Source organism: Takifugu rubripes, chromosome 6 (assembly GCF_901000725.2).
Source record: "Takifugu rubripes chromosome 6, fTakRub1.2, whole genome shotgun sequence".
Lineage (NCBI taxonomy): Eukaryota > Metazoa > Chordata > Actinopteri > Tetraodontiformes > Tetraodontidae > Takifugu > Takifugu rubripes.
The window spans coordinates 4846839-4870762 of NC_042290.1; the positions used below are offsets into that span (position 1 = coordinate 4846839).

At 46.6% G+C, this 23924-nt stretch overlaps 1 protein-coding gene across 1 annotated transcript in view; it reads right to left on the bottom strand.

Moving 5' to 3' along the window:
- Positions 1 to 1424: 1424 nt before the first annotated feature.
- Positions 1425 to 23924, bottom strand: part of brinp1 (bone morphogenetic protein/retinoic acid inducible neural-specific 1) — a 62421-nt gene continuing 39921 nt past the window's right edge. Inside the window, exons 5-8 of the mRNA XM_029837933.1 lie at positions 20380 to 20485; positions 10806 to 11042; positions 9206 to 9428; positions 1425 to 3881 (exon numbers count right to left, since the gene is read on the bottom strand). Of these exons, the coding sequence (XP_029693793.1) occupies positions 2747 to 3881; positions 9206 to 9428; positions 10806 to 11042; positions 20380 to 20485 (1701 nt within the window). The 3' untranslated portion in view covers positions 1425 to 2746. The remainder of the gene's footprint in view (positions 3882 to 9205; positions 9429 to 10805; positions 11043 to 20379; positions 20486 to 23924) is intronic.

The window sequence follows — 23924 nt, forward strand, 5'->3', positions numbered from 1 at the left end:
TAGAATATTATATGAAACATTCATTTGAAATAAGCTGATATTATGAGCTTAACAAAACAGCAGAAATAGTACAGAGGCAAGGTATTAGGTGTAAAAGTCTGCAGACACATCCATGGATACATGTAAGCGACAGCGCGGTAACAGAACAGCGTGGGAGTAAATGTGCTTGTTCGATGGGCGTTTTGCTCAAAACCGATGCACAGTTAGTTTGGACGATAGAAAAACAGTCAGAAATCGAACCGGACACGCGCGGCGGCGCCGGCCGGACTCGGACCGAGAGCCTTTGGGGGTGTGGAGTAGCCTTTATCCTGTCAGTGCCGTTACACTTTGATAATACTGCAGCGGAGCGTGGTTACTGGTAATATTTACAGAATGTACAACTGGGGACCAGAAATAGCCACCGTGACTGCAGGCTGGGGTTGATTTCCCCCACACGCACAAACCTCCTGAAGGAGTTCTCAAAAACAAAGAAATAACACAAACGTGTTCAATTGTGACTGGTCCAATTATTAGGTTGCTTCTGCTTGTTTTGTTATTTTTAGTCATGTTAAAGGGATAAAATGTGTAACAGGCACTTATAATAATAATAATAATAATAATAATAATAATGTTTTCTTCTGTTTCTTCTGTTTAAGAATGTTTTAGTCTGAATATCTTTGCGTACATCCTTTAGGATGTTCACGAGGGGAACTAGCATGGCTGCGCTGCCTCATTTGACTGTTGACATCCCAGTCAGAGGCTGCAGGACAGATCAGGAGTAGCAAAATGCTTAATTGAGGTTAAAAACAATATGAGAGGAAAGAAAATTATGGAGGAGCGTTCAGGGGAAGTGGGTTGACGTGGGCCGCGATCACCCGTGCACACCCCAGCCTGACCTGTTTATTTATTTTGCCACCATTACAGCGTGGCCTGGCACAGATAAACAGCCTTTGGCCTGTTCCCTGCAGGCTGAGCAGCTCTGCCCGGTGCTAAATAAGCACTGTTGACGGTAGGAGGTGGACACTTCCCAATGGGGATTTTCAATTCCAGGGGTTTGAAAGTTGCTTAAGTTCCAAATTGTTGTGAACTAGTTTAGCCAGAAATGCAGGAGCTTCCAGGGCTCTCGGGTTTAGCCGCAAAAACCGAGGTTAGCTTCCCAAAACGCCGGTTTAAGCTCTGCGTGCCAATAATAAGAATTCACCATGGCGAAGCGAACAGCCAAGTTTGGTGACAGCACAGTTTATTCTACATTAGAGCTGAACCAAGATTGGCCAGAATCAGAAAACAGAACAGGGGGAGAGGGCCAACTTAAGAGGACGGATGGAGCTTTTGGAAATCTATGGATGGATGGGAGTGACATGAGTAGCCTCAGTTTGATGTTTTCAGCAACGCCCAAATAATAAAACCGTATAGAAACCGTTACACCGGGCCACAGAAGCTTGCAGATTAAACACTGCTGGGTTTTTTTTTTTCGAGCTTTAATATGAATTCTTTTTTTTTCTTTTGCGTGGCACAACAGAGAAATGCAATGGGTTCACATCACGATTCTTACGACATAATACGCATTCTTCACGCACTTGACTTCTCCCTCCTGTGCTCGTGTCTGCAGCGACTCAAATAAAACGCACACAAGTGTGAGACTTCTTATCCCAGATGTTGACATGAAACAGGGATGTTTACCTCGGGGATTCGTATGGCTTTAAGTCTGTCTGATGTGCCCGATTAATAAAGGTTAACACGTTGCTCTTGGTGCCGGAAAGCGTCACAAATCAGCAGTCACAACATGTACGTTTCTGCAAAAAAACAAACAAAACAAAACCCCAAAAAACAAAGGAAATCTGTACAAAAACAGCGTCCATTGTTTGAGTTGTTTGTTCTGGATCTTCAGCTCACGATGCTGCGGGAGCCTCATCTTTAGCTTTGTGACGCAAAGAGGAGGAAAAAGGAAAACCAGAAAGGACACAACTCGAGTTGCAAACGCCGGAAGGAGCTCTCCGGGTCCGAGGCTCGTCCCGAGGGACACATTCAGTGGACGAACAGCGACGAGCGTCAGGCAGGAAATTGACGGACACGCACTTGCACGCGTGGCCGGGGCACGCACACACTCGTCCACATACACCATATATGTATATATAAACAGCTGGCTTTTGTTGGTTGACCTGCCCCTGCTGCGTCGGCCCGCATGGCTGCGGCTATTTAATCCTTACGGCATATAAACATCTTTAATAAACCATTTGCTTCCCAACGCTGGTTAAAAGAAAGAAGAGATCTGGCCTGCCCTTGTGTTTTATCATTGTTCCTTTAAAAACGCATTTATTACCCCCTCTCTCATTAAAGAATGGCAGTTTCAGACGAACCTTTTTTATCACACCCAGTGAAATCAAGGCCTCTTTTTCTTTTTTCTTTTTTTTTAAAACCAGAACGTAGATATAATATTTCATTTTTATTCCTCTCTCTTTAAAATTCTCTTAGGGAATGACAGACATGCTGGGACAAATATTATACAGTCTCTATAGTGTTTCAATATTCTTCTTTATCTGCCTGAAATGCTTTGCATCGCTGTCTTTTTTCATATTTTTTTGGGTTGTTTTTTTTGTTTTTTGTTTTTTTCATTTAAGAATTATGCTTACAAAGTTAATATTACATCAAAAGGCAGAAAAAGTCCCAAAAAAAAAGAAAGGAAACAAAGTGAAGATGACGATCTGGCGGTCCACTTGTCGGTGTGTTTTGTTTTTTCTCTTTTTGAATTCTCTTTAGGTTTCAGCCCTCAGCAGAGCTTGGCAGTCAGGTGATCTGATTGTTTGAGGATCTCTGTGCTGTACATGTCCAAGGCGTGGTTGACTCGAATCATCTCGCTGTTGTTCAGCTTCAGCCGGTGCTTCAGCATACAAGAGAAGAGGTCCAGCTGAGGTTTCCCGGGCGCCGACGGAGGGGCCAGCCGGTTAATCCGATCTCTAATGTCCAGCAGCAGGAGCATGACGGACGAGGACGAGTAGAACTGGCTTCCTTGCGTGTACGACTGGTTGACCTGCTGCACGGCGCTGCGGAGCAGGTCGCCGTTGAAGCGCAGGCTGTAGCCAAACACCTGGACGTCGGATATTTTGATGTAGATCTGCCGCTTGTTGGGGTCTGCCAGATCCACGGGGCCTGTGTCGTTGCGGAGGCCGGTCGGGATCTTAGCACGGCTGCGTAGGTAGATGTGGACCGTCTCAAAGAAGGTCTTATATCTGTTGCCCAGCAGGAGCGTCCAGTTGAAGCACTGGGAGTTCTGCAGTCGCACCTTCTCCCACCTCGGATAGCCGTGTTCCCCGAAGGGCATGCTCCAGCCCTCCGAGTGGCTCCCGCTGAACGGGTTGACATAAACAAAGAACATGGGGTCGATGCTGCTGTTTCGCATCTGGCAGATCTTCATGGACAGGCCTATTATCATGTGGAGGTAGTCCATGCGGTTCTTGTTGCTCTTCAGGGTCAGCGACATGCGCTTACGCCACCGAGGGTCAAAGAACGTCTCCAGTCGGATCTCGTTACTTATAAAAGTGGTGTGAATGTACAGCCGGGAGTCCATTTTCTGGAGCAGGTACTTTAGTTCCAGGTCCTGAAAGTCCAGATCAGTCTCAAAGCTGATGAACTGCTCGCTGCGCTCCGAGTCCACGTTCTGGGGCTCGCAGCGGCCCCGGACCAGCTTGTAGCCCTTGTTGCAGGAGCCGCACTGCGAGATGTTGGCCAGGCTGCACATGGCGCAGCTGTTGTTGCCGCCGATGATGCACGGGATGGGCCGCTGGCACAGGGTGCCTCCCGTGTGGCACACGCACGTCCTCTGGCTCTCCAGGAAGGTCCCCCAGAAGCCGTTCTCGTTACAGTAGAGGAAAGACTGAACCCTGTTCAGCCACTGCATCACCGACCTGGAGAGAGAAGAAGGGACAAGAGGTCGGTATTTGATACAGAAGCCGTCCTGGAGCCACATTTTCATTCTGGCTCAAACCTCTTTCATATTCCGCACCCTCACGACCACCATTTTAACCCATCAATACAATGCAGCAAGTGCGTCAGACAAGCTGTCACCATGGCAACTGCTGAGGCTTATTCAAGAGAAATTAGAAAATTTGGCTTTTTTTAAAATAATTACAAAAAAAATAAACATCCAAGTGTTGTCCCCGCTGTGTAAACCAAAAAAGACCCACTAACATCTGATTTATTTGAATTCACTTCAGGCTACATGTTCCACTTTCCACCGCTCAGCTCGCCTCTTTATTTTTGATTGTTGATATATATATATATAGGTATATATATATATATATATATATATATATATATATATATATACTGGCAAGATGGTGGTGGCCAACCAGCCTGACATAGTGGTGGTGGATAAACACCGGAGGACAGTGGTGGTGATAGATGTAGCAATCCCGAGTGATAGCAACATCAGGAAGAAGGAACACGAGAAGCTGGAGAAGTACCAAGGGCTGAAGGAGGAGATGGAGAGAATGTGGGGCATGAAGGCAACAGTGGTCCCAGTGGTGATTGGGACACTAGGGGCAGTCACACCCAACCTGAGTAGATGGCTCCAACAGATACCAGGAACCACACCAGAGATCTCTGTCCAGAAGATCGCAGTCCTAGGAACAGCTAAGATCCTGCGGAGAACCCTTAGACTCCCAAGTGTGAAGGAAGGAGGCACCGCCCAGGAGGGCGAGGAAGAAATTTATATATATATATATATATATATATATATATATATATATATATAAATATACATGTTTGTCAGAGAAACGAGAGGGATAAACTGTCAACAGTGTGAAAAACTCTGTAGACACATACAGCCCCAAATCACCAGCAATCCAATAAAGTGGAGCTACGCTATTACATTTGGCATCAGGAACCATCCGTCTGGGTGTCTGAGCGAAGCGCCAGAGGTCGGGGGGACAGCCGGCAGGCTTCGTTTACATGCTCGCTACCAAACAAAAATGACAGCAGTGGTCCTCGGTGGGGCTTTGGTCAGGGCCCCTTCGGGCCCAGTTTCTGGTGCAAAAGGTCAGTGTTAATCGACATCCATCAGCATTGTTTGACAAGGTCCGACTTGTGTAGGGTCAGGGTCGGGGTCAGGGTCAGGGTCAGGGTTAGCCTGCATACCCTCGGGAACAAAGAGGGCGTCATCGTGGGACGTCTGGGCAGCTCCTGATCGATGCTTGGCTCCATGGGGTTAGAACGGTCTCTTAAAACACTTCACGTTTAATCCCTTAAATGAGAGCTACATTTGAACTGAACTGTTATCAAACTGTTGGGGCTGTTCTGCTCCTGAGGAGGGATGACAAGCGTGACCTACATAGGTTGAAGCTACGCTGCGCTCAAAATGACATGAATAATGAAAACACAATAAAAAAAAATGTCATAAGACGATCTGGAAAAAACAGTTGGCAGCCATACATAAACACACAGGAAAGTCTAGTGAACGAACAGGATCGGTGGGGGAGGAGGGGGTTCAGTATTTCCCTAAGGTGACAGGCACTGCTTGATATTCTTAGCTTGCCTCTTCCTCCCCTCAGGCGTCTTTCCTTGTCATCTTGGCACGACTAGACCCTCTTCTCCAACCAGGGAATGTGGATTTTTGAATCCACAGCCGAATGAAGGTTGGTCAAGGTTAGCGTGACACCCTAATGAACCGGAGCACTAACGGAGATTGATGACTCTGCATTCTCAACAGGCCAGAGAGCCCCTCAAAGCTGAAGCGTCAGCGGCTCACCTGGAGAATACGCAACAGCAGGAAATTTCCTTGTGAATGACTGAATCATTTGAACATGTCCGCCATATTCTCTGCACTTTACAAACATTTTTAAAGTTTAAACTCAGACAGGACTGATTTTTCTTATTTTAAAAACCCATGAAAAACACTTTCAGGACATTAACTCATCGCTGAGTGGCAAAATGTCAAACTCAAAATGGAGTCCGTGGGTTCTGCCTGCTCCTGCCTGGATACTCAGTGAATTAGGTTATCACCAAAACACATGCCCACTGGGTTGACCCTAAATAATATGAGTGTGTGTGAGCGCGGTGTGTTTGCTGCCCTGTGGTGGACCAAACACCAGCCCAGATTGGATCTCTGCCTCTGTGCCCAGCAACTGTTGGCCCGACCTCCATCAGAAATTGAAGTGAGTTATGCCAGATGCTATAAGCACCCATGACATCTAACAGTGGTGTAAAATGTCAGGGAATGAGCACTGATTCAAGACCTTGTTGCCAAGAAAGTCTTAATTAACAACAACTCAATGAAAGAGCATCAACGGATGGGTCTCAGAGTGGTGATCTTATTTATTCCTAACACACCTGATATACAGCTTGTGTTGGTTTACCTTTAGAGGAGTCTTAAATTTCTGTGTTGAGCTCTTTGCAGGCCAGAGGAGCGTCAAAAGAATGTAAAATGGTACGTGCCAGGTGGAAAATAAACCCTGTTCAAAGGGAGGAAAGCAGGCCTTTCCTTTTTGTAAATACTTTAATTCCAAAAGCAATAAAGGAAGTCAAGTAGAGTCCGGCTGAACTGTGATGTGAGGGATCACAGGAGAGGCGAGCAATGCTTTCAATGAGATGATGATAAGCCATTCATTAAGGCTGTGAATGCAGCTTAAGGCCTGTCATTCATTAGCTGAAGTTGACGTGCTTGTTTGTGTGACCTTGCAGCACCTGATGAGGGAACGCCGCGACGGGATAACGCACGCTTTGCGCCATCCAAGTTCCTAACGAGCCCCTTCCTCTTCTACGTGTCCTGCATCTATAATTCAATTACCAGACGTGTCGTAATATGATCCCTTCAAGGCGACATGTAGGAATAATGAGATAAATGAGGGAACGTCTCATCGAGGGTGACCAATAAACACGCGTGATCCCGGGGTTTCCCAGTGTGGATGTGCACACACACACACACACACACACACACATATATATATATATATATATGGGCTCACACAGCAAGAAAGTCATCAAGACTCAGTTCTGTAGATGAATTAGTGCCCTTAATTTAAATAAAAGACTCATAAAGTAGTAGATGATCAAATCCAAAGCCTGATTAACAATTGCATTCTCCCACTAGTGTTTGAGTTCAACTGTTAACAAAGCCATTAAAGTTCCCCCCTTTCCTCTTTGCTTTCTTCATTTTTCCAGACCCGTATATTTTCTTCTTTCGATTTTCTGCACTAACAACTTTCTAGAGGGGAACTTCTGAAGATAGCGCGGTTCGGAAAAGGTTAATAAGCAAACAAGATAGTACAGCTCCCCGAGGAGCCGCCGTTCTTCCCACTTATTGATCTGACACAGAGGTGTGCAGCCTCCGAGGTCGGCTGCTGATCGCAGCAGTGGTTGCCTGCTAACTCCTGCTTTGCCGGCGCATCGGCGTCCAAAACCAGCGCCTTGCGCAGCGGTTCACAAGGGCCTCAGATGGAGGACGTATTTAAAGGCGCGCTGTCAAAAACGATGAAGATGACGAGGTAATGTGTGACCGCGCATAATCAGAGGGAGGAAAGTCGCCCAGCAGATGAATCTGGATGGTGTTTAAACCACTGGAGGAGTCAATGAACAGGAGAGCGGCTGTCCAAGTTGGAATACGGACAAGTAGCAGGTGGATGAGAGGCCCCTATCTCGCCCCCTGGTGAGCACCGAGTATGAATTGGAAGGGATCTAAATGGGGTCTCGGAAGGGATCTAGCCTGCTGTCATCCTGCTGCACACATTCCTGGTCACTTGGGCCGGCCGCCGTGCCTCCTGACAGACAGATGAAATGCCGGAAGGCCTCCCTGAAGTCATTTGCATCCCACCTTAAACCACATGGGATGTGGCCACATTTTGGCTCTGATCAGCTGTTGAATGCCGCCTAGAGGGGAAGTGAGGCCTCAGGGACGGGCTGTTGATAAGGCTGCTCAAAGCGAGGCTGCAATAACAACAGTTCTAGATGGTGTTTGCAGTCACACAATCGCCAGATTCAAAACTACAGCTAGTTTCCCCTACACCCCCCAGGAACACCCAGAGTTCCTCTAATACCTCATGTCAGACAGATACCGACCAAGTGTGTGCAGAGGAAGTGTCACATTTAAGGGAAACTTGATGTTCTCCTGTCAGATGTTTTCCCGCTACAGCGCCCGAGACCTCATTGATTTATGCAGCGATGCTTGATAAAAAACGCTGTTTTTTACTTGCTGCAAATATTCACGGATGCTGCGTTCAGGCAAAGGGACTGGAAAATGCTCAAATGCTGAGCAGCCCTACCTACCGCTCCTCGGGGTCTTTAACAGGACACCCGTCCATAACTTATATAATGAAAACACATACTGTTCTGCCCCCACGACAGGGATTTTAGCACTTGTGAGGGAACAAAAGTTCCCCATGTCTGCTAATATTGACACAAAAAGACAGTTCCAAATCTCGGCGCTGCAGCCCGACCACGCCATCAGTATGCAAAGGGCGCACGCTTGCCGACAGAAGTGTGAAAACAAATAAGTCCTCTGATTCAGAAACTGTCTAACTCAACCAAGCAAATAGACACAATGCTCTTATTTCCAGTGCCATCAGGCCCTCTTGATACACACTCCGCCGAAGAGGAGGCACTTTGATAGCGCGCCAGTGCGAACGTTTGCCGACTCGTGCGCAATTGTGGGTGTGCTCCTTTCCTGCCGGTGACAGCTGACAGCTACTCCTTTTCAAACCACTTAAATAAATATTTTACTGATTCTGTTTCCATTTATATGGCGACGTCCCCTACAGAGAACAGTTTTAGAGCAGTTTCAAGCGGCTGCCAGAAAGTCGAAATGTGTTGCAGAGGTTTTCTTCTCGTCGCCGGAGCGGGCGGGGTGATTCCTGACACCACTGCGCATCTGCAGGGAAGCTCTTAAGCCGCCACTGCAGTGGGTGGTGACAGATGTGTGCAATGACCTATCAAAAAAACTCCCACCGCTAGGTTCCCTTTTTCAGACGACAATGCCAGAAGCAAGAGTGCTCCGGACTGAGCCTTGAGTTGGCCTGATGGACAGAAACAACACAGCCATAAGCTGGAATCTATAATGGATGACTCGCAGTGCATGCTCCAAGGAGCAACGATCAAAATAAGACCACCAGATCGTCTGCAAAAGCGTCACCCGACAACAGGATTCATTTTCACATTCAGCATCCGAGCGATTTACGGCCACCAAACTTTTATGAGGAAATAAATTCCAGGGTGATGCAGAGGTCACGTTTCCACCCACCTCTCCCTGGGCATCTGATGGTTTGGGTTGTGATGACAACGGATGCTGAGGCCGAAAAGCTTGCGGGCGGTGTGCTGAATCTTGAGTCGCTGGATCTCCAGGGAGCTCTGGAGGAGCCTGTAGCGGGCTTGGAGGTCCCAGTCGCTCCCCCACAAGAGGTGCACGCTGCTGATGGGGAGGAAGTGAGTCGAGGGCAACCTCTTCAGGAACGACTTGAACTCATCTAGACAACAGAGATGGTGATGAGAAGATGGGATAAATTATTATAAGATGCTTCACTCGGTGCAAAACTGCCTGGATGAATCCCCAAATTATTAGTTACTTGGAGTAAAATAGTAATAAAGAGTGTTCAACTCTAAGAATAAGCAAGGGTAGATTTATAGTTTGTTTTTGAGTTCAATATGCAAAATATTCCTCCTTCTGTAAACCATTTCCAAAGCCGTTTGTTTGTTTAGAGGGCGAGAAGCGCTCTGCATCTGCTAACATCTTTGTTATCTCTGACTGCTCCTGTTGTAGGAATCTGGAAAAGTACAAAGATCCTGAGTGCAGCCCGAGCTCTCACATGCTTGTTTACTGAAAAACGCTGGCCGAGCAGATTTCCTCTCAGCAGCGGCGACAACTCGCCTCATCTTCCTCTCTCTGCCTCACAGATTTTTCTGCGAGCGCAGCTCTGCCGTTCTCGTCTCCGACACCGGCGCCACGTTGCAGCATCTAAAACAGAACCCTCCCGCAGACCTCGTGGAGAGTTTAACCGAATTAACCGAGCAAAGAGCTTTAACTGAAACAGTCAAGACGTGTCAGAGTTTTCTCCACTCCCCTCGCAGGCCTTGTCAGGCCGCCCTCCTACTCCTTCAAGCAGCCCAGACTGCTTCTCCTCCCTCATTGTGCCACATGCATCAAACTACTTCTGAGGATTCACTAAAACTTCCTCAAGATTAAAAAAAAAACGGCATGTCCCTATGTTTAATATGCACGTATGGAAAATGCATGTCACTCTGCCAGCTGTGGGTGGTGTCTGGTTCCTGCTGTGGAAGACACGAGCGCCACGATATCCGTGACGAGGGCACTCCCCTGACGCTGATTCATCGAATCGGGCTTCATTTCCGACCTCAAAACTATAATCACTTTCAATTATGTGAGGCTGAATAGCAAGAACATTTGTTTTAACGTGCAATGCGTCCAATCCAAGAGATATCATGCTCACGTAAATAAGCAGCTGTATTTGTATTACGCTGAATTGTTTTGGGCGTGTAAACAGAAACTTTATTTCCTGGCTCTCTGTGCCTCTTTCATGGGCCTCCTTGTCTGCCGGTGACTTTCTCCTATGGCACATAAATATATTTATCTCCTGCTGGCAGGTTTTATTGGGATGCTTTTATATTTTCAATAATAGATAAACAAGGCGCCTGGCAAAGCAACAACTAGCTTTTTCCACACTGTGAACAAGATTGTGCTGCCATCATGTCTGTAGCAGAAATATATTTGTGATAGATACACGATTGCGCTGGCCATGGCAGCATAGCCTGGTGTGCCCTCTCTATCTCAGGGAACTGCAGTAATTCCAGACTCCTCTGACTTTCAGGGGGACTTTTCGTCTTACCAGAGGCCTCAAAGTCTTTATAAGAGCCAGCCCAGGCGTCAGACATCCCCAGCAGAGTTTTCTCCATGATCTGGATGTCGGTGAAGGGGCAGTTGCATTGAGGATACTCGTCGGCGCACTGACAGATGCACTTGTTGTCATGGCAAACGTACTCCCCCTCCCCGTTGCACATGATGTAGCTCAGAGCGGACTGGACGAATTTCTCCTGCAGGTAATCGGGGAAGATGACCTGAAGACCTGAAAACAGAGAAATCAGACCAGATCAAAACCGAAGTCGTTGCCATGGAGACGTCAGACACGTTACTTATGACCAGCGCCTTTAATTAGATCCAATGAAACCAGGACGGGGAGTCAAACTGTTGTCTTCTGGGTCACATGAACGGAGCGCTGTGTACAGAGAGGCTTAAGAGGCGGTGAAACGGCTCACTGCCCCTCCAAGATTGCTTTTTTATTTAAGGCTGAGCTCATCTTTAGCCGCCTGTTGTGTCTCTCCCGACATGACAACGTGTCTAACTGTGATTGGTGACTGGCTCTTTCTTCCCCAGAACATTCGAACAGTTGTCCGATTTAGAAGGAACAGAACTGTTTACAATATTCTGCTGGTTAGATTTCAGTGGCAACATCTGAGTTTATTAAGTCCAATCTGGACCTCTGCGCCGACGTGGCAGCTTTTTTTTTTTCTGATAATCTTTAGACTCTGAGCAAATCCATATTTCACACTGGGGATCTGAAGCTCGGACAGGAAACAGCAAAGCCGTTCTCTTTAGTCCGGGCCGAGAAAATACATCTGCAGCTCTACGAGCCACTGGATTGGAAAAGCACTAAATAGATTTTTCTCCCCCTTCCTATATGAAAAAGCATCTTGGCGAGGCAATATTTTGTTAATAGGTTTTACTTGAGCACAAACAGTGCTTCTGCAGAAAATAGGCAATCAGGGACCAGAACATAACATAATATCAAATGATAAATGATTGCATTATTATCCCCCCCCCTTGTTTTTTTTGCTCACATATTATTTTTTTTCCACCTTGGGTGCAAATGTGAACTCATTTATGCAAAACCAAAGTCATGCAGCTCGAGTGAAAGGAGAAGAAAGTGTATGATTTCACGCTGAACACCTGAGTGTTTCAGGATGTTGTCACCTGATTGTTGCTAGCATGCGCTCGTAAACCTGACGTCGTTGTTTTGAACATTATGATTTATGTCTGAATTTAGAATTCATGTACAATATCTGGTATTTTCAAATCATCTATTGATTCTATACCAAATAGACTGGACAAAGCTAGTTAGCTTAGCTTCTCTTTGCTACTATCTGACCACTAGGTGTCACCATTTCCTACACACTGGACCTTTACTGTCAAAACAGGCTAACAGGGAACTAAATCCCAGTGCTCATATGATACACAAACAAATATTTATTGCATTAAACAAGAGAAATAAAAAGATATTTGATGAGAACCATTGTTTGTCTGGGCGGGTTGCCTCCATCACACAAGACCGGTGCTGCAGGTAACAGAAAGAGGCAGGAATGGACAGAATAAAGAGAATGGATGGATGGATAGATGGATCATATCTGACCACAAAAGAGTTAGATTTCGTCAGACCCCCCCCCCACACACACACACACACACACGCGCCCCGTCAGGCCGTGCTGTCTGCGGCCCCTGGATCCAATATTCATTTAGCTTGATGTATTCCTGAGCTTGAAACTTTAATGTGATTTGTGGGAGAATCCAGATGGCAAGTTCACGGATCAACGCTGCTCACTGACAGAGCCGGTGCCAGCGGCGTGGTGCACAATAACACCCAGCGCCCCAGCCTTCCTTTTCCCCTCTTCCGTCGAAGCATATACATCACGCCCCCGAAACCTATTTTCAACACACACCCACACGAGCAGTTTTTTCCCCCCTTCCCTGATATCAATGTTTATACCGCAAGATTGCACTGGGAACCATTCGGCGTGCTGACATTCAGCTCGGCTCTATCTGTCTCGCCATCTCTTGTTCCGCTGTCCCTCCCGTTTTCTCTCTCTCTTCTCTGACTTGGTCTCCGTGTGCATCTCTACTGTCTTATTTCATTACGCTCACTCCTGCTCCCACAACACTCTTGCACATGCCCCTTAACAGGTCCCCCATCATTCTTTGGCTCTTATTCGCTCCATCAGTCATTCCTGTTTCTTTACCTCTTCTCACCCTACTCCCCATCTCCCACTGATTGGAAACCTCGCGTCTCACGGGCCTCCCGCTGTGCCTTCTGTGGGGATGATGTCATACAGTAAAAGCACACTCATTTACACTGTCGGAGAGCCGGTGGAAGTGTGAGAATGGAGGCCCTTGGGCCACAAATGGCATTATGAGTCAAGGCGTTTGTCTGTGTGATTCCTTGCTGTTGGCGTAGCAACAAGATACCAAATCTGATTAGGTTATAAAGCTGCTATGCTTCTGAAGAGGGGGTTTAAACTTGCATACTAGTGCTGTCGATCAGGTGAGTGTGCATTTTGGTATCCCCGTGCAGCCATTTGATAACCGCCAACTTCATGCTCTGTCAGTGCACATAATTCCCTGCACCCCCTATGCCTGACTTCCTCCAAATAAATAGCGGCTCAAAGTGGCAGTTAATCCCGTTGCATACACAGGAGGCTAATATATTGCCTTCACGTACATTAGAGAGTATAGGCCGGCAAACATCCCATGAATTCTAAAAACGAGGACTCTGCAACTGTGGCTCTGCCTTTTCATTACGTCTCGTCCTGTTTTTGCGGGGTGATGGATGGGGAGCGCAGGCCGCAACTGAGGCTTGTAACTACCCCAGCAGCCCATTGGCGGCTTATTGCGGCGCCACGCTCCACCTCATAAGTTACAGTTTCATTAGGGATTAATTGACCATTGTGTGACCGCAATTTTGCAAAATAATCATTATTGAATCCGTCGACGCAATAAAGTGGATGCGCTAACATTCCGTTGGAAGTCCTGGTTGCACACATGATACAAAATAAAAGCCCTCTGAACTGGAAAAAGGCTTCTCTTTAGTCCTGGGCTGCCTGGTCCACTTGGGTGACCCGTGGACCTTAAACTGGAGTTGTTTAGGTAGCTTTGAGAGTAACTGCACAGGCTCACTTCAAAAGGGGTCTCCTGTCCTGCAGCTGGAAGGTACATTTCCTTTTTCTCTCCTTATATTTGGGCTTTATTGTCTTCGGAACTGCCGCTGCGCTCGCTGCGCATTAGCGTGGTTTGAGCCCCGAACACTCTTCGGATACTTTGCATTCAAAGTGTAGCACGTACGCTACGTCTGTGTCGAGTTGATTACTGTAGCGTAATTACTCCCAGTCGCACGCTAGCTGCAACCCCAGGTACCAAACAGGATCATTGTCTTGAAATTTAGTTGCACAGCATTGCAGAACGTTTGTGTGTGCGGGGGAAAGATAATTGCTCGAATTTTACGGCGCATTTACAGTGAACATATACCAAACCCAGCAACGAGTCAATCCTATTGCCTAGAACATATTAACATACAAGAGGCTGCATGTGCACGTGGGATCCACCTATCTGTGCAGAACAGAGGTACTCTGTGAAGGCAATCTTTCACGTAGCACACATTTGTGGGTTTGAATGAAATCCATTTATTCATTTTGGTAAACACAAAAAGCAGGGTGCAGGTGCAGCGCTGTCTGTAAAAAGCAGAAATTACACGTGAAACCAGGCTTGGCGCCGAGAGGAAGTCCTGAAATCGCACATCGGCGCGATTCCTGAACAGAACTGACGACTTGAGCTGAGAAAAGAAGCAAGACCCAACAGGAATAAATTTAGGCTATCATTATTTACTTATTTTTACCTTGGGAATAACCCCCGATGCCGTTGCTGTTTATTATGGATACGCATTTCTTTACATTTCGCTGATTAAACTCAAACATGGGAGCGTTTGAGAAATGCCGCCGTCTGTTGGCTGCCTGCTCGCTTGAGCACCGGCGTTCAAGCTGTTCTCTCATGTTTTACCATGTGTTCCTGCACAACAGTGGCAGGGGGGCATTGGCTGGTGAGATGCTGGGCCGGCATCACACGGCCGTGCACACGCGGACAGAAGCACGTGGCGTCCTCCGCAGGCGTGCGTACACACCCTATGGAGCCTCCTGCGGAAATCACATGTTTTACAAGAGCCCCAGAGAAGGGGGAGGAGAGAAATATGACAAGCTCTGACATTTCCATTTCAGCTCCAAAAGATACGCCCGCCCTCAAAGTGTCAGGATGCGCCATACACACATTCCAGATCAAAAGCCCAGATTTATCAGAGAAATTATTTTATACATCCCAGAATACCTGAAGCCATGTGGATCCGCTGTGTTTGTATGAGGAGGCAAACGTTTGCTTTGCACTTTTTAATCATTTGGCAACAGGAACGCATAATTGACACCGCGGCAGGATTGTGTGGCTTTTTTCTGCAGTGGGAATGGGAACAACTGGCATTTATTTCCGAGTCCGATCAGCCAACGCGTCATCGGGGACGAGACAATCCGACCCCAGGCTGGGACGGATACCCAAAAGCTCCACGGAAGGAAGGCAGAAGCATCAACCGCCATCTTGGTGACAGGATGCAGGAAATAAATAAGTCCCTCCTCCTCAGAAAAGTAAAGAAATCACGTGCCTCCACCTTCAGAACACAAAAGATTGAAGATATCGCCGATCAATAGATGAAACTCGGACTGTCGGACAAGGAAAGAAGGCCGAGTGGAGAAATACGAGCCCTGCTGAAATGGCAGACTACAGCTGGCGAGTGGAGCTGGGCGGAGATTTATGGTCCGAGTGGAAACTCACCGTTGATTGACCACTTCCAATTGAAAGCTGACCTCCAGGGTCAATGTGGAATGATTTCATCAGGTTCTGGGGGTTTCGGCATAATAGGAAAAATACGTGCGCACCCATATATTTGATGGAAAGGAAAGCGTTGAGCTGGAGATGAAAAAAAGACAAAGTCGGAGACAAAGATGGAGCGTATGTCTGAAACAGAGGGACACCGCTGGAGCTAATAGCGCTGCGTGTTTAGCTTAGCGCCGCTCCAGCATTTGCTTATTTGCTCACTTCCATGTTCTGCCCCAAAGATTTTCTCCCAATAAATTGTTCCCCGGTAACCAAGGACATTGTGTGCAGTGCATTAGCGTCCAAATCAATTTCGCAACAAGTCAGTCATCGAAGACAACTTAATTGATTTGTGTGTTTGGTTTTGTCGTCTCCTTGGCGTTTGCTGTATTTTCCGCATGAAAACAGGGACAGGCGTCAAGCCACAGGCCAATGAGTATCTAATTCATCACCGGCTGCACGACGCGCCTGCTAGGCTGCTTTAATTTATTTTCACTTCCCCATTTTCAAAAGTGTGGGCTCAGGCTATTCTAACATATTCATAAATCTTCCCAGATAGGCGGGAAAATTGGAGAAACGTGCAAGTTGGGTTCTTGAAAGGAAGAAACAGAGTTTGCTTTTGTTTTTGGTGCCACATTGGAGGTGATGGGATCTGTGAGAGGAAAGAACCGCTGGAGGTTCTAAAGCCTGGAGGCCTTTTCTGGCCCAGTTGATACAGTTCCTATTTTTTTCTTTTGTTCCTGTTGGACATGAGGTCGCGCCACCATCAGTCTTTCGCCAGGTCGGTCCCTGCTGTTAGTCAAAAACTCTCCGATTCATCATCCACATCATCAAATGGGAGGATGATGAAAGAAAACTAGGAAAAAAGGAAAACCCCTTTGTGCTGTCACCTGGTATATAAGATTATCAGAGAGCAAAGACAGGGCAGGCATTTATTAACCACATCCTAATTTCATCGTTTTTGTTCCTAAACTATATTTTCCTTCTAGTTTCCAGATTTTTGCCTGGAGAGGACGAGCAGCAAGCCACACTTTAATTTAAATGGAAATAGTGCAAACAAATAAAATGAATCTGTTGACTTATCGATTACGTCTTCAAGATTGGAATCAGATGGTTGTTTACGATGATTGCTTTAGAATTTACAGTGTCTTGGATGGGCGAAGTCGCACGGTTCACCATCAGTAATTCAATATTGGATTTCCACTGGGTTTCTGCTCATAATGAATTTGAGGAGCTCCATTCAAACACCAGCGACAGGAACCCAGATGCTAACGCTGCTACAGAAATCAGCCTGTGATGGATCAAAGGGCTAATAGCTCAGGTATGAAAGATAATCTGTGCAAATGTTCCAGTTCCATCTCTAATTTAGATGACTGTCAAAGAGAAGACGAGAAATTTCTATCCAGATGGTGCTACCTGCAGCGTGTAGGTGGGGGCTGTGGGAGTGTTCCCTTTAAACATACAAATATACGTTTTCACCAAAAATAAAATAGTATTAGGAGCTGATATTATTTCCGCTGTCCCCTGAACCCCCTCACAAATGCTCGCAGGCCTCTTCTCAAGTTCATTTTCTGACAAAGTTTTTTCGCAGTCCCACCGTTCCGAGGCTGAAAAAGGGACAAAACGCGATTAAAAGTTTAATTAGAAGAAGGAGATGGAGTGGGCTTTCTATTACTACATCCTGGTTGTAACTGACATGGCGCTGCATACTAATACCTGCCTCTTTTAAAAAATACAAATGAAATGTGCCGGACTAAATTAAGTCCAGCTGCGGAAGAGACAGCATCGCCGCCATTGCACATTAATGAGGTGCTCGACAGTAAACGACCGCGCGGTCACCAGTAGGAGCTACATGCTAATGGCATGCTATTGTACTAGCATGGAAGATAGGAAATAACCGTAAAAACCTCAGGAGATGGAAGTTTTTCATCAAGAATAACACAAAAAGAGACATTTTCTGGTTCAAAGATTGAATAAATAAGGAGTTATTAATTACATTTTAAAGTAAAGCAAGACTAAATGATGATAAAGACGTACTCTTGCGTCATTGACGCCATTCTGTGGCTCCAACTCGTCCAATGAATCAACCGTACTTTTTTGTCGCCTCCTCTGGATCCAAGCGATAACTCAGCTGAGTGATGCCGCCGTCCAACAGGAACCATGCATCTCCAACTTGTCAATCTTTTATGAGCCGCAAAAAAACATCCCTGTCGTCAGACGACATATTTTACAGCTCACTGTGCGGTGCCGTTTAACCGGATGGAGACAATTTTCCAACTACTTTTGGAAAAAAATAATACGGAGTGCTATAAATTAGCGTTAGCCTCCATCATCATGGTGAACGTTTTGCATGTCGGATAGCTCTGCCAATAAAAGGCGGTCATTGGTGGTCAGCTGTGACTCCGCCCCCACAGTTTAAATGCCAAAAGGTTTGCATTTTAGCTAATTGCCTGGTAAAAGGTCAACCGGCATTTGATAATGAGACACATGGTGGGCGTTCATTAGAAGTGCTGAGAGCTGCTGGTGCATATTAAAGCTGTCCAGGGGATGGCCAACGTCTTCTTCCTCCGGGGATGGTTTATGAAGTCCGTTTATGGCAGCTTTTCAGAGAAGCGGACAATGCTGCGAGAGCTGCCGCCCCCCCCCCCCCCCCCCCCACCACCACCACCTTCCGGCTGTTCGTTGTAAAGCGATCCGGTAAATCTGTTCTGGATGAATAAAGAGAGCCCCGGCCACCGAGCTTCACAAGTTGCTTCGAACTGCTCCGGACCTTTCAGGGATCAATATTCGTAAATATCATGAGTACCGCGGAATGTTGGGTTGACCCACCTGACCCTAAAAGAATGAAACGACAACATTTCTGCATGCTGAATTTTCCTTTGCTGAACTTTAGCTGCGGCTCAGCCCTGTTTCCACTTCAGCGATAAATCCTAAGACATTTCTAATTGCGTATTTTTTTCCCCGCTGGTATTGGATTTCCCTCAGCTCGCTCTCCTGTGATTCGTCAGAAATGTTGAGTGGGCGGGGCTAATGCCGAGAGCACAAACGTCTCTCTTTAGCTGGGTGGAAAGAAGGAACTATAATGTAAATACTGGGACTGATGAGTTCTGCATGTGATAAACCTAAACACACTGGACTGGGAACCAGGTCCATTCCCAGTCAGATCCTCTTTATTCCTGACATATTCCATTTTCTCCTCCTGGTGTCCAGGCTGTCAAATACCTCACACCCTGACAGATAGTTTACTGGCAGCAAAGACATATTCAAGCCAAATGGCAGCCAAATGTTGTGTTCACACACCTTCATCATCTGCCTGCTGCCTCCCTCCAGGTAGCGTGACAACTAACAACCGTGGCACCGGCGCTGCTGCCTTTGAAAGGGAATGGCAGGAAGGCCGCCCGTGGATCCATCAAGACAGTGGATCAAACCCTTTCAAAGCAATTACCTGCTCCAAAATAATAGAACAGGTGAGGACACGCCCCTCCATGCGCACGCCAAGAGAGGCAAATCAATCTCCATCTCTGTACAGTCTGAACTCATAAAAGCCCATCTTGATTTTCCAGGCAGAGAGAAATGTAATCAGGGTTGTGTCAGCTTGTTTCGTGAGGCCTTGAATGGAACAGACACTCCCATCGTGGGCGTTTAATCTATGCAGAGTCAACACACACACACACACACACACACACACACACACACACACGCACACAACTGAGGTCTTTCAACCCTGAGAAAAATCTGATCAGATCAGATGCAGGACTGATAAACATATCAAAGCCTGGATCATCTCTGTGTTCATATTGTTCTCCTGTCTGATTCTGTTTGTTGCTCAAAGAGGAAAAGTTGCCTTTGGAGACGGACTCGTGCCTCCTTTTCCACTGTGGAGGCCGAGATGCTTTATAACAACCCTCCTATTAACATGTTGTATATTTAAGCACAAAGAGGAATCACGCACCGAGGCCTCGACGCCAACAGTCATCCAGGCAGAACAACAGCGTTCCACACCAGGTTCTACACAATCCAGCAAACTTTAAGCGCTCGGCTCCGATTTGGAGGCAGCGGGTTTTGTCCGGAGGATGGATTGAACTGGCGTTGGCGTTAATAACCTGCGTAAACATGATCGATTCAGAGTCCCAGTCACTCTATCGACTGAGCGCTGAGCAGTTCCTCATCTCAGCCTAATTAACAGGCTTGTCGGAGAGCTGATTTCATTCGAAAGAACACAGTCGCTAATAAGTCAAATTTGCTATTTGCACCTGCTGATCTCTTGATTGGTGAGTGACACGTCGGCGGATGCATTTTCAAACACGGCGATGAAAGCAACTCGTTAATATCTTGAGCGCATTCATGAGATTCAGAGGGTGCTAAAAATAAGGCAGCGCTCGACGTAGCCGCACCTTTGCAGACTGTTCCTATTGTCTAATTACGAGCTGCACCGCGGGGAGCGCCGGATTCTGTTCTCGTGTCTGAACAGTTTATTGTCTTTGAACAAAGCTTTACACATTAGAACACAGGCGTCTCTAAGCACAGCCGATATTAGTGCGCTCCCACAGGGGAAATTAGGTGAGCAAATCTATCGCGGTCCCAATTTCGTCAAAGGCATTGGCAGTAGGGGAGGCGCGGGGCGCTCTCCTTGGCAGAGAGCACTTCAGGCGCTGGCCGTCTGTTTCGGTTTAGGTGAGGCGGTCGTGGGGGAGGGGGTGGGGGGGGGGGGTGAACTTGTTTACCTTGCAGGTGAAGTTTGCTCTCAGGGCTCTGCAGAAGGATGGAGCTGACGGAGTCCAAGTTGTCGTAGCTGCTGCATCCCAGCGGCCCGGACCGTGTCTCCGTCACCTGCAAGAGAATTAGGGTTCGAATGAGAGACGCTCGGAGAGAATGGCGAGCATCTGCGCGTGGCATCGCTCGCAGCTCTTTTCACGCTTTTGCCTCAGATGCACTGACTTCCTGCGCGGCTCTATTGTTTGCTCACTGTAAGACTGATCAGCAATCAGGGGATGGAGTATTGCGCTTGGTTTGGTTTGGTTTTTTTGCACTGGGAAGGAGGCTCAGGAGTTTTCCAAACGATGGCATCTGTTCCGGCACTGGCAAGCTGTCCTTGTGCACAAGAAGAAGCAGCAATTTTCCCTCTTTTCTCTTGTAGGTGCTCACCAAAAATGGAAAATCAAGCAGACAGTTTTGCATCTCAATAGTAAGGCATCAGCATGTTTCTGGCGGCGCGGTCTCTTAAAAATATACTTTACTTTTAGTTCAGAGCTGGAAGGTTTATTTTTTTTCCCTCTCCTACTTAAAACAAGCCAGCAAATCCTGTTTTATGTCTTTGTTAAGCAGTACAATGCTGCGGAGAAAATGATAACGCTGAACTTTATTTAAGACCCAGGTGAAGATTTGTGAGCAGAATATTGCCATTTTATCCCCTTTCAACCTCCATTTGCTAGCCAGCGGCTGCTTATCTGCTGCGCCGCATTAGCATTCATGCAGCGGCGCCCACCACCTGGTAAAGGTAGATCCATGTCAGCTGATTTTGGTTTTCATCAGCTCCTAAAGGGGAAAAAATATTGCTCTTTAGCTGATAAACACTCCACTGCGTTCGGCTACTCGCTGCCTTTGTGTTAGACATTCTGATGGCGTCGTTTTTTGTTTTTTATTTCTGTAAAAATAAAGACTGAAAACAATGCCGAGAGGGAGGTAAACAAACTCCTCCAAACAGAAGGTGAGATATGAAATAATACATGCGAGCTCGTAATTTGAAATTTCCATTAAACTCTTTCCAGTTCCCAACTCAAACGGGTAAACAGAGTACTTATTAGTGCGACATCTTGATGGAGGGTGTGAGACTGACAGTGCGACAGCATTTTTCCCGTCTTTACTGCACCAGGTGGTGGGCTGACACGCAGTAAATAACGCAGATCTATATCCTTCCCGCAGCTCGCAGCCTGCTGGTAAATCAGGGAGACGCAAAAACGGCGTCCTGCAGGATTCCTCCTGACCAAACACGTGAGCACCGCCGCTGTGCACGCGACTTAATCCCGTTTTTAATTGAAACCGGGCGCGCCGATACACCAGGATTAATCGACGATGTTAATTACATCATTGTGACGCGTTTTGGGTTTGCAGCCCTCTTTTCGGCCGTGTTGTCGCCTAATCCGGCCCGGAAACATGTAGAAATGTGCCGCCGCATCCAGTTTGCCGCGCAATTATTATTCCTAGGCACATCCAGCTTTATGGATTATCGAGTGACCCTTGTAATCTGAATGACTTCGGCGGCACAGTTCGTGGCGCTCGTTGGGCTCTTCCTCCAGCAGCCACCATGACAGCGCAGCGCAGATTATTAAATCTCAGGAGAACGTCATAAAAATACAAGGAACAATCAAAGGACTGAAGTGGGCTGAGGGGGATTTAGAGGATTTGGATTATTAAACAGAACACAGCATCAGATTCCCAATGGGCCCCGACTGTATCACAGCCAACAGTCGGAAACCAGAGTTCTGGAACATCCCCTCTTTAATTGTCATCTGTCATCCCGTATATCATCTATGCAATGATGCATACCAGATCCAAAGGTGTGGTTTTTTTCCCCCCCCTCTTGGCGACCGAATGAACGTATAGCACTCCCCAAAGCCCAAATGTTGGAAAGTTTCTGCAGTTTTAGATTTATAAAGTTGTTGCGACATCTCAAAAAAAAGAAAGGACGCTCATCTCAGGAGATGCATTTGAGTGGTGGATGTGTGGGTGGAGATGCAAAAAAGCTACTTTGTATATATATTAGAATAAACCTCAGAGTCTCTCCGTCAGTATGCATAATCAATGCCGGGAATACTAACAAGAAATATTTGAAAAGAGCTTTTTTTTCTTTTTTCCCTGCACTTGGATACACAATGATCCACTCGGAAGAAGCATCAATGACAACAGGGGTCTTTGAAACTGCAGCCGAGCACCTTCGCTCTATCTCAGCCCTGCATCAGCACAGTAATTATGTGTTTTGAACCCTCATTAGGGTCCAACAGTTCAACAGTTCGTACTGCCGGGGCACAGAGGTCAGCATCGTACACAGTTTCTTCATCAGCAAACACAAATGTTCTGATCGGGGCGGACTTTTACAGAACCGTGGATAATTGCAGGCTTCACGCCGCCTCGTCCCAGAGATCCTCTGAATGTCAGAGGACTCCTCTTCTGTCTAATTAGAGTGATTAAGAAGTAGGTCGACGGCAGGAAAATAAAGGACTTTATCAATTTCCTTGTTTCATCATCCTAATACAGCAGCGTTTCTCCATTAAAAGCAGATTGCTGGCTTTTGAAAGTGTTTCTTCCACACTATCTCCAATCCTGTTGTCCTTCCCCAACAGCGTATTGAATAAATCATTTGAAATGTATGGATTTTCTCCATGGATTCCCATCCAAGGTTAATCCAAGCCTTCATTATTAGCTTCATATTAGCGCCGCAGCGCAGTGAAATTCATTTGTCTGTTTAACATACAATAATGCCGTTACATGTGAGTCAACTCTCGGATAAACCTAATCACCTTCACCAAGATGGAGCTCCCATCAGTCCTCACACTCTCTGTTTCGTTCTGAAACCAGATTGACGACTGCAATTTTGCAGAGCCTCAAATTATGTTTTTTTCCCGCTATATTGCATTTCAACTTGAAAGACCAAAGGAGAGATTAGGCAAAAAAAAAAAGCAAAGGAAGGGAAAGAGATGAGAGAAAAGAGCTGAGTCTTAGCTATCTTTCATTACACATCGCCTCTGCCGGGCTCTTCTAATATGCCCATTACCTGCCATTTTCTTAATGACTTGCTATTTCTGGACAGATAGAAATGGAGACGTGTGATCCTCACTAATTCTCCGAGCGTGTTGGAGGAAGATCTCTGAGGATGTTTTTTTCTATTTTTTTGAACCCTTCCAGATCAACTGTGGATTCTTACTTGTTTTCTTTGCAACACAAACATATCTTTTAAAAATAACCCAAAAATTTGCCCCAAATAAGACGATTCGGCTTTGAAGCATTTGAAGCAGCACCCTGCTGAGCGCAACTCAGGTAACAATGAGAATAATCTGCAGGTTTGTTCGTGCCAGATGCAAATGAGTTGTGGACCCTAGCTGGCAAAACCTGGGACGCTGAGACGTGCACGTCATGGCCTCACATGCCTGCACCGCCCACAGCTCTGCTGCATGCAGAGGGGACGCCGGCGTTAATCTGGCCGCGGTCAATCTGCACGGACAGGTGACCTTGCAGGTCGGCGTAAACACACGCCGCTGCCACCCATAATCAC